General features: G+C 38.7%; 1 protein-coding gene across 2 annotated transcripts in view; it reads left to right on the top strand.

Moving 5' to 3' along the window:
* The window catches only part of LOC120536454 (UNC5C-like protein), a 33833-nt gene that overhangs the window by 1876 nt on the left and 17687 nt on the right, over positions 1-14270 (top strand). Inside the window, exons 3-5 of one of the 2 annotated variants that reach the window (XM_039764812.1) lie at positions 8444-8759; positions 9311-9573; positions 9649-9758. In XM_039764812.1, the coding sequence (XP_039620746.1) occupies positions 8444-8759; positions 9311-9573; positions 9649-9758 (689 nt within the window). Of the gene's footprint in view, positions 1-8443; positions 8760-9310; positions 9574-9645; positions 9759-14270 lie in introns of both variants that reach the window. The other variant, XM_039764811.1, reaches the window with a different exon arrangement.

Raw genomic sequence — 14270 nt, 5'->3', positions numbered from 1 at the left:
AAGCCGTGTGTACTTATACATTTTTAACACACACAATCTGTTCACTTCATTCTTTTTAATTTTCACTTGCAATTCACTGTGTTCTCTTACTGTTAACCTGTCGGCTAAGTGTTGCTATTTACGTGAATCAAACCAGTGCTTTTATCATGCTGAAAGCAAAGATACGGCAGATTACTAATGCATAGTCAGTCATATTATCATGTTTTCTGAAGACAGCCAGTGCTGCTAGAATGCTGCAAGGAAGATAATAAAGGCTTATTGAAACAGAAAAAAACTAAGGCATACAATATCAAAATTAGCTAGTCTTTGCCAGTCTCCATCCTTACCCTTTTGTAGAATGCGAATTAGATTCTGCAGTATACACGTGTGCCTCTGGTCAGGCCCCTCGTATGTGGTCATGTTGTTTCTAGCTCCCTTGTAAAAAGTGGCATGCGCATATTCACCTTTGGCATTGTGCTTAGTTGTTTGTGGCTGTGTAGAATGATTGGCGGGGCTTCTTTTTCAGTCTTCAGTTCTCTTGATAATGGAATCAAGTAGCTCATTATTAAGATAGTGCCCATTATCGAGAAAGTGGTTTAGCCTCTGCTGAAAATCTTCTTATGTAATATTTCTGTTTGTACTGGATGAGTAATGATCAATACTTTGTTTTGCATTTTCAATTTTTCCTTATCTGTTTTTATCCATTCTGAATGATTTTCTTGGGCAGCAGGTGAAATTTCTTTCTAGACACGTCAACTTCAGGTTCACTTTACATAATCAGGCACCTTTTAGGTGGTTTGTTTGCTATAAATGACAAAACCAAATTTTCCATCAAGTCAGGTGAAAGGTGTTATATAAAAATGTTTTATTATTATTGTTATTATTAGTAGTAGTGGTATTACTATTATTATTATTATTATTATCCAAATAGTAGGTTGAGGATGCATTTTAAATTAACGATGGAATGCGTATGCAAGTAAAGAATGTATTAACCTTTTTTGGAAGTATCAGCCACTTGTGATTTTTGGTTAATGATCTTAATATGGGATATGTTATAAAACATAAATTTATGAATAGCAGCCCTAAATAACCTTTGTGGTTTTGAAATGCATTTTATTTAACTAACATGTGTTAATGGAAAGGCATAAAACTGGATTTTACTTAGATATCATTACTCATTATATCTCAAAGTAAAAAATACCAATACCTTTCAAGAGGTACCTATTGGTGGCCTGTCAAATGTTACCAAAATCCTGTTATGTGAAAACAAACCAAAGAGGTCCCTGAAAGTTTGGGGTGCTCGAAGCATTTTCATTTGTGTCACAACTTTATTATTCCACAAACTCTGGATCCAACATTTAGAGGATACGTACACATCTTGGATATGACTGTGTGAGAATGTGGATGAATGGGAATTCAGTCCTAATGCTGTGGACCATAATGCCTGACATAACACTACCCAGATAGAACATTCAGTACTCTTGAAACTAATTAATGGCTCAAAGTGCTAGATGATTAAAGTGCATTTTTTTAATGAAATATTTCAGATAAAATAGAATATAAGCAAATGTAATGAAGAAGTCAAGATAACAGGGTAAATTACATCTGCAGTCAAACAGAAAAATATAGTGACAGCATTCAGAAGGCTGTTCTCTGACTAAATATAATCTCCAGTTTAGAGTGCGTTGTTCTACCAGACTGAGCTGCTGCACTCTGTTCTCATAACCTTATCATTGACTATACTGTACTTGACATTCACTAATCTTGTCATTCACTATGTTTGATGCTGTGCAGTGTATGTACTTATTTCAAGTCTAGTAAGTATTCCCATGTAACAATCAGCCTCTCAAAGATGTAATGGCTACACTTCACTGTCCATTAGGGAGATGGATGATGTTTGCAATGCTCGCCAGCATTGAACTGTATAAATTCTCGACCCCGTTCCCCACTTCTAACAATCTCAAAACATTGATGGCAAGAAAAGTTAATTAGAACAAAGTGTGTTTATGCTGTCTACGATATTGACATGAACAGCAACACTTGAACTTTTATCCCTGCCGTTGTAATATAGGTTGGGTTGCTAGAGGCATGGTTTAGATGTCATGGCCTCTGCATCAATTATAGAAAAGGGTTATAAGGTCAATTTTGATGGCTATTTTCTATCCAAGTTTGACAGATAACCTCCTAAAAGAATTTCTCTCAGGTACATAAGAATATACATAAGAAACGACGGGAGACTATTCACTCTATCAAGCTCCTTAGATATTTCCTAAATGTTGTCAAGGTTTTTGCTTCAGCTACATGACTCAGTAGTTTGTGCCAGACTCCAACAACTCTAAGTAAAGAAGCGATTCCCTTAAATTCCACTGTTGTTCTTGTGTACATGATTCACCCTAAAGATGAAAGAATTCTACTGAATCTACTTTATCAATGTCTTTGAAGATTTTGAAGACCTGGATTAGGTCCACATGCCCTCTCCTCTATTTGAGACTAAACACGTTTAACTCCCTGAGTCTGTGAGAGTAGGACATGTTCTTAATGACTGGGATGCACTTGCTTGCTCACCTCTGCACAGCTTCAAGTGCTGCTATGTCTTTATTGCAGCAGGAAGACCAGAACTGCATGAAATACTCCAAATGCTTTCTCACTTGTGCAATATATAGTCTAAGCATAACATTCCTCCTTTTATATTCAACATTTTTTATGAAAGAAACTTACATTTTTTGCCCGTTTAATATGGGTAGCTTCTTTGCATTGTTTCAATGAAATAAATGCTGTGTCAATGTAAACCCCTAAATTCTTTTTTAGCGGTTGCTTCCTGTAGGACAGGGTCTCCTATCTTGAATTTACAATTGAAGTCCCTTTTGCCCATGTGTAACATTTTCTTTGCTATTCACTCCTTTTTCTGGCAGCGATCCTTCAGCTCTGGCTTTGATTCTCATGTGATGTTTTGGTTTTGAAAATTTATGTAAGAAAGCACATCTTGTTTTGTGGTTATATCGCTAAAATACTATCTTCAGTCATATGAGATAGTAAACCCAGCCACATGGGATACACAATCCAATGTGTTTCTTTGTGGCTGTCCCAAGCCCGAATAAATAGGAAGAGTTCCATCAGGAAGGGCATCCGGTGTAAATTTTTGCCAGATCAATATGCAGACATAAAGGATAAAGATGGAAACATACTTACAAGTGAGGAGGCTGATGAATGAAGAGCATGAGAGAGAGAAGGTTGGATGATGTTGAGGTAGTGAATCAGGAAATGCAACGGATTAGCAAGGAGGAGGTAAGGACAGCTATGAAGAGGATGAAAAATGGAAAGGCCGTTGGTCCAGATGACATACCTGTGAAAGCATGGAGGTGGATATGAGAAATGGCAGTGGAGTTATTAACCAGATTGTTTAATGGAATCTTGGAAAGTGAGAATATGCCTGAGGAATCGAAAAGAAGTGTACTGGTAGCAATTTTTAAGAATAACAGGGTGGTACAGAGAGATAGTAACTACAGGGATATCAAATTGATGAACCACAGCATGAAGTTATGGGAAAGAGTACTGGAAGCTAGGTTAAGAAGTGAGGTGATTAGTGAGCAGCGGTATAGTTTCCTGCCAAGGAAGAGCACCACACATGCAATGTTTGCTCTTAGGGTGTTGATAGAGAAGTATTGAGAAAACCAGAAGGAATTGCATTGCATCTTTGTGGACCTGGAGAAAGCCTATGACAGGGTACCTCGAGAGGAGTTGTGGTACTGTATGAGGAAGTTGGGAGTGGCAGAGAAGTATGTAAGAGTTGTACAGGATATGTACGAGGGAAGTGTGACAGTGATAAGGTCTGCGGTAAGAGCAACGGATGCATTCAATGTGGAAGTGGGATTACATCAGGGATTGGCTCTGAGCCCTTTCTTATTTGCAATGGTGATGGGCAGGTTGATAGACGAGATAAGTCAGGAGTCCCTGTGGAGTATGATGTTTTCTGATGATATTGTGATCAGTAGCGAGAGTAGGGAGCAGGTTGAGGAGACCCTGGAGGTATGCCCTAGAGAGGAGAGGAATGAAGGTCTGCAGGAACAAGACAGGATACATTTGTGTGAATAAAAGGATATAGGGAGTAGAGTTGGCAAAAGTGGATGAGGTTAAATACTTTGGATCAACAGTACAGGGTAATGGGGTTTATGGAAGAGAAGTGAAAAAGAGAGTGCAGGCAGGGTGGAATGGGTGGAGAAGAGTGTCAGGAGTAATTTGTGACAGGCGGGTATCAGCAAGAGTGAAAGGGAAGGTCTACAGGACGGTAGTGAGAGCAGCTATGTTATATGAGCTGGATACAGTGACACTGACCAGAAAGTAGGAGACAGAGCTGGGGGTGGCAGAGTTAAAAATGCTAAGATTTGTATTGGGTGTGACAAGGATGGACAGGATTAGAAATGAGTACATTAGAAGGTCAACTCAGGTTGGACAGTTGGGAGACAAAGACAGAGAGGCAAGATTCCATTGGTTTGGACCTGTGCAGAGGAGAGATGTTGGGTATATTGGGAGAAGGATGTTAAGGATAGAGCTGCCAGGGAGGAGGAAAAGAGGAAGGCCTAAGAGGAGGTTTATGGATGTGGTGAGAGAGAAAATGCAGGTGATAGGTGTAACAGAACACGATGCAGAGGACCAGAAGATATGGAAAAAGATGATCCGCTGTGGCAACCCCTAACAGGAGCAGCCAAAAGAAGAAGTCGTCATATCAGACAGTATACCCACCTTCCCAAACAAGCTACCTATTACTGTATACGGTACATCAACTGGTGAATAAAGTGTAATGTTTTTGTCAATCACATCATAAACTGAATGAAGTACTTAGATGTGTAGTGAAGATGCAGCTAATGTGTTCAGGGTAAAAAAGTCTATGGAAAGTATCATTCATAACAGAAACTACATCCTGAAGGCAAAGGAGCATACAACTAAAGTACAAAATAAGGAGAAGCTACAATACACTTTTCAAAGCATTGAAAATCAAAGGATACTAAAACACCTGTGCATCTATGTCAATGCTGAACATCCTTCAAAACTGACTATCTGAGCACTGTTCAGGAAGGACACTTTTATAGTCACTACATTTATATATGGATGTTTGTTAAACATAACATTTTTTACATTTTGTATTCTTGTGGCAGTAGTATGTTTTTTTAGTGTTCAGTGTATTAAGTTGTGTCCGGGTCTTTATAAGCCATACTCTTATCTAGTTTTCTGATATCTCTGTATGAAAAACACCTCGAAAAAAAAAAACAGCAGATGTGCAATCTTTTGTGCATATTTGCTAATCAGTGTGTTCAAAGTCTTTCCTGAGGGAAATGATTGATATAGGTTGTCTTATTTTTAAATGGCAGTGTTAGCTCTAGAGAGCTTATTGCACTTTAACTTCCGGAGACAGAAGGCTGTTACATTTATATTAAACACTAATCTATGGTCTTTGACATAATACACAAGCAGATAGTGATAATGTGGGAGAGGCCTTCAAATGTCAAAAGAAGTAACAGAATGTCAATCATTTGAACAACCAATCTTGTTTTATAAGGTGCCTTTCACAGAAAGCACACATTAATAAAAATCAAAGTACCAAGAGATAAGAATGTGCAATGCAAGTTACGTCATAGAAAAAACTTCAAGCGATAACAATGCAAATGCCCTGGCTTCAAGTCAAATAATACCAGAAAAACAGTAACAAGAGAAATATATTTTCAATCTAGTTAATTGCCTATTCTCATTGCAAAAAGGACAATTAAGTAAACAACCCTTAATGTAACGATACACCAACAGGAGGAATATTTGTACCTAATATTTCTTATGGATATGTAAGGAAGTTAGTGCACCAAAGAAACCTTGTGTTAACACAGGGAGAAGGTACAAATTTCACAGAGACCAGTATGAAAAATGATTTTAGGAATCAGATGTGACAGGCAGTTTATTGCCCAATCACAGTCAATATCCAGCCTAGTCCTAACAATATTAGTTTGTCAATTTAAAGGAAGACAATTGCCATCCAAATACTTACCGTCACCCCCAAGCAGCAAACACCCGTGACTGTTACTTTTTTGATTGGTGAGTTGTTGCATTAATTTGCATGAGTGGGTGCGGCTAAGAAGTTAAATGTTGAGTGTATTCTTCCCAAATTGCTGAGGTTCATCAGATGGTACAAACTACAGCCTTTAAATGGACTTTTTTTTATATAAATATGATGAATGATAAGAAGAAAATTATGATGAGAGTCTTTTTTGGCTATGTGTTTCATTTTGTCTTTCAGGTGAAACAACATACCTGAGGGCTGTGATTTGTACCAATGAAGGAAAAAAGTTAAAGGTTTTTCCCATGTTGAAGAGGAAGAAGGTAACAAACACAACATTTCAGCTGCAGAGCCTTTGTCCAGTGTATCACTGAAATATTGTGTCTCTTACCTTTTTTTTTTCTTTCCGGCCTGGAAATTACCTTTAACTATTTTTCCTTAAGAAAAATGTATATAATCACTACACCCAAAGACAAACTGCATGCAATACTCCAAACATCACAGTAGAACACATTTTCTACACATAGGAACCATCCTTTTAAAAATATACGGTTATAGTTCAATGTTCCATTATAAATGTGGCATTCAAATAAGAAAGGATTATTTACTAACTACAGTGCATTACTGCCTTTAACCTTCTAATTGTCTCACAGAATAGAATCAATCAATTGCTTCAGATCAGGATTATATTACCATACTTCCAATATATTCTTTTTATTCCAAATGTTTTTTTATTTTTTTCCATATGTTTATGAAGTGCTGTCCAACAGCAGTAGAGTTACCATAAAGATACTCTCTGTACAGTACTGTGTTTATCCCAACTCTGCATTCCTGTTTTGGATATCCATTTCTGATTTTCTTTTATAGACAGAGTGTGTTAACAGCCCTAATTGGTTCATCTTTACTACAGTGCACAATTTTATCAATAATTGGGTAGCAGTAGTTATGGCCACAAGGTCGTAGGTGGAATGCACTAACTCTGTGACAAGTTTAAACTTCAAATGAAGGGAGTTGTCTGATATTTCACTGTCATAGACTGTAAACAAAAAGTGTGTGTTTCATGGGGTAAATGGGAGTGGAAATGCAAACAGACATTTCTTTTTTCTTTTGCCTTTACAATTTTGTGAAAAATAGCCCAAACTGAAGTCACCCCCAAGTTTTTTTTCCACATGCATCAGTTTTAAAAATAACCTAATTGGGCATGAGACTGCCCAATCTGGAGAATATGGAGAGCAGAACTAACTACTTTAATTAGTATATATACTGAATAAACAATTGTATGCACTGAAAACCACTGTATATAATACTGCACACAGTATAAATGAGATACTACACTTACTGTAACTCTCTGAGAGGGACAGACAGGCGGTAGGAGGACGTGGACATAGGGGCTGCTGATTTATACTTAAACAACCTCATTAATGAGTGGTCTTGTGTTGTGTTCAGTTAATCTATTTTTTCATTGGTTGTTTTATGTTTGTTAGGAGGAAACCATTCCTTGAAAAGTTCAGATATTAGTAGTTGGTGAGTAAGGCACTGGTGTGATTTATTGAGAAAGCTGTAAATAAAGTGGCAGAAGTGAGGCCAAAGCTGACATGGCGCCAGCACTGATAACATTGAATTGGTTACCATTGGGATTCCTAGTAAAAAATAATACAGAACTGACTAATATTGATCCAAACATAGGCAAGTCGTCCTTGTTGTTAACATCACAGTCCTCAGCCTATTGGAAATACAAATGTCCTACAGGCAAAGGGAATAGTTGAAGCCAACAACATTACTCCATGCAATTTCAATATTGTTGTATTATATAGGTTATGATATGTTACACCTGAAAATCCTATATAGCAGGGGTACTCAAGTCCAGTCCTGGAGGTCCACTGTGGGTGCGGGTTTTCATTCAAACCAGTTTTGTAATTAGAAGTCAGGTCTAGCAGACAATAAAACTTGTAATTTAATTAAATGGCTTGTTAGCGCTTCCACTCTTCCAGGACAAATCCGTATCAAATTGTAGAACATTATTGTGGTCTGGAACAGATTTATACCTCTTGGTCCTGCTATTCTCTCTTATTTATTTTAAATCATTTTATTAACGCAGGTTTCAATGGAAGCATGTCAGCTGGAGAGCTAGTGGTTCCTCATTTTTAACTGATGGCTAGTTAAGAGAACAGGCAACAGTTAAAATTTTAATGCAGCTTCTCAAAAATTGGCATTGAATTGTATAAATGAATTAATTAAAACTAAGCCCAAAAAAACATATTTCTTTAGTTGTAAATAAACAGGTTCCAATGAAAAAATTTGGTTAAAGAAAAACCTGCAACCACTACAGTCCTCCAGCACTGGAGTTGAATTCTCCTGCTATATAGCAGCTTATTACGCACTACAAGGTTTAGTTGCTCATGTACTGCTGCTTTGTTCCTGCAGATGCTGTGAGCCTGGGCCGTGTGGAGAGAGTCTCCTTGGTTCTGGTGTGGGATCTATTGGATTCACCCCCTCTATTGGGGACACAGGCTCTAATCAGTCCTGTGGTGTACTGTGGACCACACGGTGCTTCCTTCCAGCAGTTGTGCACCCTGAGCTTCAAACATTGCGCTGGAAGTGGCACATATGTCAGGGTCTATGCCAGTGACACACATCTTCTGGCCTCCAAGGAATGGGAGGAGTTACACAACAAGCCTAGTCGCCAAAACAGGATATGTATCACCCGAGATGAATGCCAGATCAAGCTTGACCATTTCAGGTACTGATGACCTGGCCTTCTTTTCAATCAACCCCGTTACCAAAAAAAAAAAATACAAAAAAAGAGCTACTGACATGCTCTATGAGCCTAAGTAAGCCAAACTTGATTTTTTTATGTATACGAGACTGAGTAGTGTCTGAGTCATAGTAGCTCTATAGATTCTGGTGGAGAGTGCTTGATGCTGGGGTCATAGCTGAGCACTGAATCATTATGATTCTGTGCAAGGCCCCTTACCTCCTTGTCTTTCATTAAGAGATTTAAAAACAAGACGAGCCATTGACTCTCACTGAGGGCCATGACACCTACTTGTGTCCCAGTCCTCAACACAGAAGTGCAGAATTAGATCAAGGAACTAAGTGCTGGTTCCATGGCATAAAAGTGTGTTTAAGTAAAATGATGCCTGCAGGTAGGTTTTTGGAGGTTCACCACATTTAATTACACACCCTACCTATCTTTGTACAGTTTTACTAATTTTATAACACAGTATTTCATTGGTCGAATGCTATTTTAGTGAGAAATAATGATAATCTCTCATCTCCCACTCTTTATAGTCTCTACACTTCTGTTCTGGAAACCTATGGCAGACCTGAGGTTCACAAGTGGCTACAACTGGCTGTTTTCAGCTCCCCGCTGTCTGCTGACCAGTCTCATCAGCAAATCCGAATTTACTTTCTCAACAACACACCATGTGCACTTCAGTGGGCCCACTGCAATGAAGAGCCATTCCGAGGCAGTTTATGTGGGCCAGTGCAGCTCTTTGAGTTTGCCAATACCAGCAAGGACATGTTCCTGGTTCTCAAGTACCTTTCAGAAGGTAATGTGTGATTCCATACTGTACAAATTCTCAGGAGTAGGAACATGGTTAACTACCTGTTTTGTGTTTTAGCAGGCTGGGAAAATATAGATGAAAATGCTAGCCAGTATGTTCCTTTTCTCCACATCTGGCACGGCAAGTGTCCCTTTCGTTCCTTCTGCTTCAGGAGAAAAACAGTGTCCCCGGTAAGCTACTTTACTCACAATAGCATACTGCCTGTGAAGAGTGTCACTACTACTCAGTCCAGTTTATTCAACATTCTTCGCAATGGAGTTGTCACATTGAGCCTTGCAGTACAGCACACATAGTGCAAAAAGAAACACTGTACTAGAATGTTTGCAGTACAATAAATACAGAGGAGAAATAAGAAACAACACTAGTCATTTTTTAGCTGTAAGAAAGAAAAGTAGTTAGAAAGAAAATGATAAACTTCTATTTGAGGAAGTCATTCAAAATGTTCAAATATCTGAAAAGTTGTTGGCCTACCTACCTACCTACAAGATTGAAAGAATAAGAAAGGAAATGGGAAGTCTCCATTCATGGAACACGTTTACATTTGACTGTTGTTGATACCTGCACATTTTATGGGATGCAAGTCTGCACATTCCATTGCCCTCAAAGTTCAGCTCCTGGTGACTGACTGCTAGTGATTGCACAATGATGAGGGAGGGATGAGAACAAACAAAGAGAAGCAAAAGGAGGCAGCACACATGTATCAAGGATTGGAAGTCTGTTATCTGTGTTGGAGAACATTACTCAGTAACTTAGTTACTGAGGTAAGACAGACAAGCTGGTAATTATTTTAATGGTTTTCATGGAGTCCATCGTCTTTAGCTTGTGCCTGCCAGTGCACAGCGTGAACAGGGAAGCAAGTGGTGGTTTAATTATTAAATTGTTGGTTAATCTGTGGCTGTGTAATCAGCAGGCAGCAGCTGAAACAGTTAAATAAAATAAAAATGAATAGATTAGCACAGGAAAAGATTTTTTTTGAGTGAGAAGCTGAGAAGAAAGCAATGGCTGGTGGGAGAGGGACTGAAATGATGGAAAGGGTAGCGTGGGTCAAGTTGATGAGGTTTTGTCATGTGGACATTTGCTTGACTGCTGAACTATGGAGCAGATGAGTTAGAGAGTAACACCGAAGAATGGAGAAGGTGGGAGGCTCAAACAGCCACAGCATCTATAGAAGGGCAAGGTGCCTATGGAAACTGTGGCAATGGCAAGAGATAAGGTTTGGATCTATGGGGTAGATCCACAGGTGTGGCGATTTGCATCTGGGAAGGAGCCAGACAAAGTGGCACCGACAGAAGGGCAAGGCACCCTGGACACTCGAGAAACTGTGAGTGGTCCAATTCAAATCTGCACGCTGGAACTGTGATGCGACGGGCTGCAACAGTACCTTTCTGCTTTTAACTTGTTTATTTGGATTTCCATGTGTTGAGCATCCCTAAAGACAATGGTTTTATGGCATGATTTTAGGGATTTATTTATTGACCTTATTACTTGTTTTAGATATGCACTGTTTACTACAAACACTGTACACACTTTGATCATCTGATTTTATAATAAACTGTCCACTAACTGCTTTTTAAAGTCTCACCTGTCTGCCTCACTTGCCCTGGTCCATCCTCGGCTTTGACTACTGATGTCTCAGAATAGAGGAAAGGTGTAAAAAAAAAGTGTAACGATTTTATGTGATACTTTTTGTCACGCTTTAAATCGGCTTATTTTAAAACCTACATACAGGGGGTCCTCGGGTTACGACACAGTTCCGTTCCTACAACAGTGATGTAACCCGAATTTTGAAACACATCCTAGCCTAAGTCACTTACCTATCCTAACACATTTGCAAAATCATAATCTAAAAGCCACAGAAAAAGGAAAATTACATAAATATACTGTACTGTACACTGTACTGTAGTAACAGAAAAAAATAAGTGTAAAAAAATTCTTACCTAATTCTTAACTCGAAATATTGTATGTCGAGATGTTGTAACCCGAGGACCTCCTGTATATATGTTTGGTATCATTGTTTTCAGAATTTATCAAACTTTAATGTGATATTGTTAGAATTTCAGATTCTTATTCTATTTTTAAATTATAAACTAAAATATCAACTCATGTCCCGCAAGATGAGACTTGGTGCCAACAGATTTAACTACGCTCGGGGCCGGAAATAAAAGACAAAAAGTAGATGACAAAGACAGCTGCTGTACAGGCTTTTAAATGTTTGAAGCGCTGCGCAAGATGCAGATCATGCGGCACAGCAGCAGCAAGCCAGCAGCTGATCGAGCAAAGTGGAGGTAAAAAAAAAAACCTGTATTTGCTTCAAATTTTATTTCACCATTTAAGAGGGGGTTTTGGAGCAGCAACCGCATCTCCTTGGGGTGTGTTCAGCCCCCTTCTTCACAACGCAAGTGGCAGAGATGCAAAGTGGCTGGCGCGCAAAGCGAGCAGGGGGGAAGCCCCCTAGTGTTTCCATCACCAATGCCAGACCCAAAGATTAACGGTATTATCAGTTGCCACTGCGCCACCTGATCACACTGGTTTCAACACAGCTGTGGCAAATACCTGGATTAAAACAAAACTGTCAAATTATTTATAGGTTTCTTGCATACAGCACACTCCTTTTCTGCTTGGGTGTGTAATTAGGCCACGTGTGCATCGATTTGTACCAATGCTGCTGCAATAATCACTGTCTCCCTATGACTGGGCTGGTTAAATTTACACCCCAACACACAAGTTCACAATGTTACCCTGAAAGCAGCAGGCATTGTCTTTACAAAAAATGAAACATTTCTCTGAAATAACACAGTACTATTTTATGTTTTGTTGAGTGGAGGGAATTAATTTCTGTTAGGTTACACGTTAATTTAAAATGTAGTCTGATTACATAACACACACAACTTTTAATGTGTTACCCCCAACACTGTCTGTTACAGAAGGTGAAAAATGAAGCATTCAGCTAGGTTTTAAAGGCCAAAACTGATGAAACACTTCTCTGTTAGCTGCAAAAGGTCCCACAGTTCAAGTGTCATCTAATTAAAGACATATTTTTTTTTTTGTAAAGCAGTAGATTGCTAGCATCGTTGGCATACATAATAAATGACAGTAAACCAATGTAACCAGAAACAGTGACACAATTGGCATGAGAACTGTAATTTGGGACAGGTGACGTGTATTAAATGATTCCCAAACCAAACAAAACAAAGGTCTGCTAGTCTAGAGTGAAGCTATATACAATATGGAAGTTATTAGCATCAGGTACATCCCAAAACCCACCATAATTGGTAGTGCAAGGAATGTTTATTTCATGAAGACATGCAGATACTGAATGGTTCCCTGTGATACATGCAAACACATATTGTTCAACTGCATCTCCATGGTGGAGGGGACAGCAGGAGATTCTTCAAAATGTCTCAAATTGGCTCTGTCTGAGACAGATTGTGGAACACCACTGGACTTCAGTGAGTGTTGTAATGGGGCCAAAATTACTTTAACAAGCGGACTGAGCAACCAACCTTCTTGGGCATGACATACCTACTGTTTTCACAGTGATGAATGTAAGAATGTTGTCCGCATTATCTCCATGTGTGACTTAAGTAGTTAAAACACTAGTTCATACACAGTTGGTGTTGCTGAGCAGTCATTGGCAAACATGGTATTGGATTTAGTGAATTAAATTGTTGGTTCATATTCTGAGATGTTAACCAATGATCTATCAAGACCAACAAAACTCTGTATATAATGGGAAAATCTGACATTGGCATTGTGACAGCCTGCTACGCAATCTTCCTCTCCTGTTGTTACCATGACAATTCCCAAAGGGTAACAATCATCACCAGCATTTTTTCTCTTTTAAATCTGGGCTGCCAACATGTGCCATAATATCAAAGATTTTAAACTTGTGCTCTTGAGATTCGAAAGTTCAGCTACAGTCAAAGTCATTTGCTTGTACAAGTAAAAATGTGTTGGTTAGGCTTTCTTGTTGGGCAACTCAGCTTAATAATGATGGCCATTTTATGGTAAAAGTAGTATGGTGAAGGTCCTCTAGTGCAATTGTACACCTGGTCATGCTGATCTCTGCTGCCAGTTTTCATTTGAGTTTTCTTTGCCTTGCCATGTATCTCTAATACAGTGGAACCTCGGGTCACAACCGTAATTCGTTCCAAAACTCTGGTCGCAACCCGAAGTAATTTCCTCCATAGGATTGTATGTAAATACAATTAATCCGTTCCGGACCGTACGAGCTGTATGTAAATATATTTTTTAAAGATTTTTAAGCACAAAAATACTTAATTATACCATAGAATTCACCGTGTAATAGTAAACTAAATGTAAAAACATTGAATAACACTGAGAAAACCTTGAACAGAGAAAACTAACATTGCAAGAGTTCATGCTATAGCCTTACGAACCGCTCTCTGTAAACACTTTTATTTTTATGAGTTTTAAGCACGAAAAAAATTCGTAATTTATACAAAAACTAATCATAAACAACCAAGAAAACTAACCTTGCATGTGTCGAGTTCTGGCATGAGAAGATAAGTGAGGTGGAACTGGGTGGAGAGGAGATTACAGTTTTGAGGTAAAGTCTGTGACGATGCAGTTTCACTGCATGCTCCCATCTCGCTTCCAGGAGCCCTTAAACCTGTCACCGCTGGTAATGTTACCGATGAGCACGACAGTGAGGCACTACA

The sequence above is a fragment of the Polypterus senegalus genome, chromosome 10 (assembly GCF_016835505.1).
Source record: "Polypterus senegalus isolate Bchr_013 chromosome 10, ASM1683550v1, whole genome shotgun sequence".
NCBI lineage: Eukaryota > Metazoa > Chordata > Cladistia > Polypteriformes > Polypteridae > Polypterus > Polypterus senegalus.
Note: the sequence above shows the minus strand (reverse complement) of the source record. Positions and strands in the feature narration are given on the sequence as shown.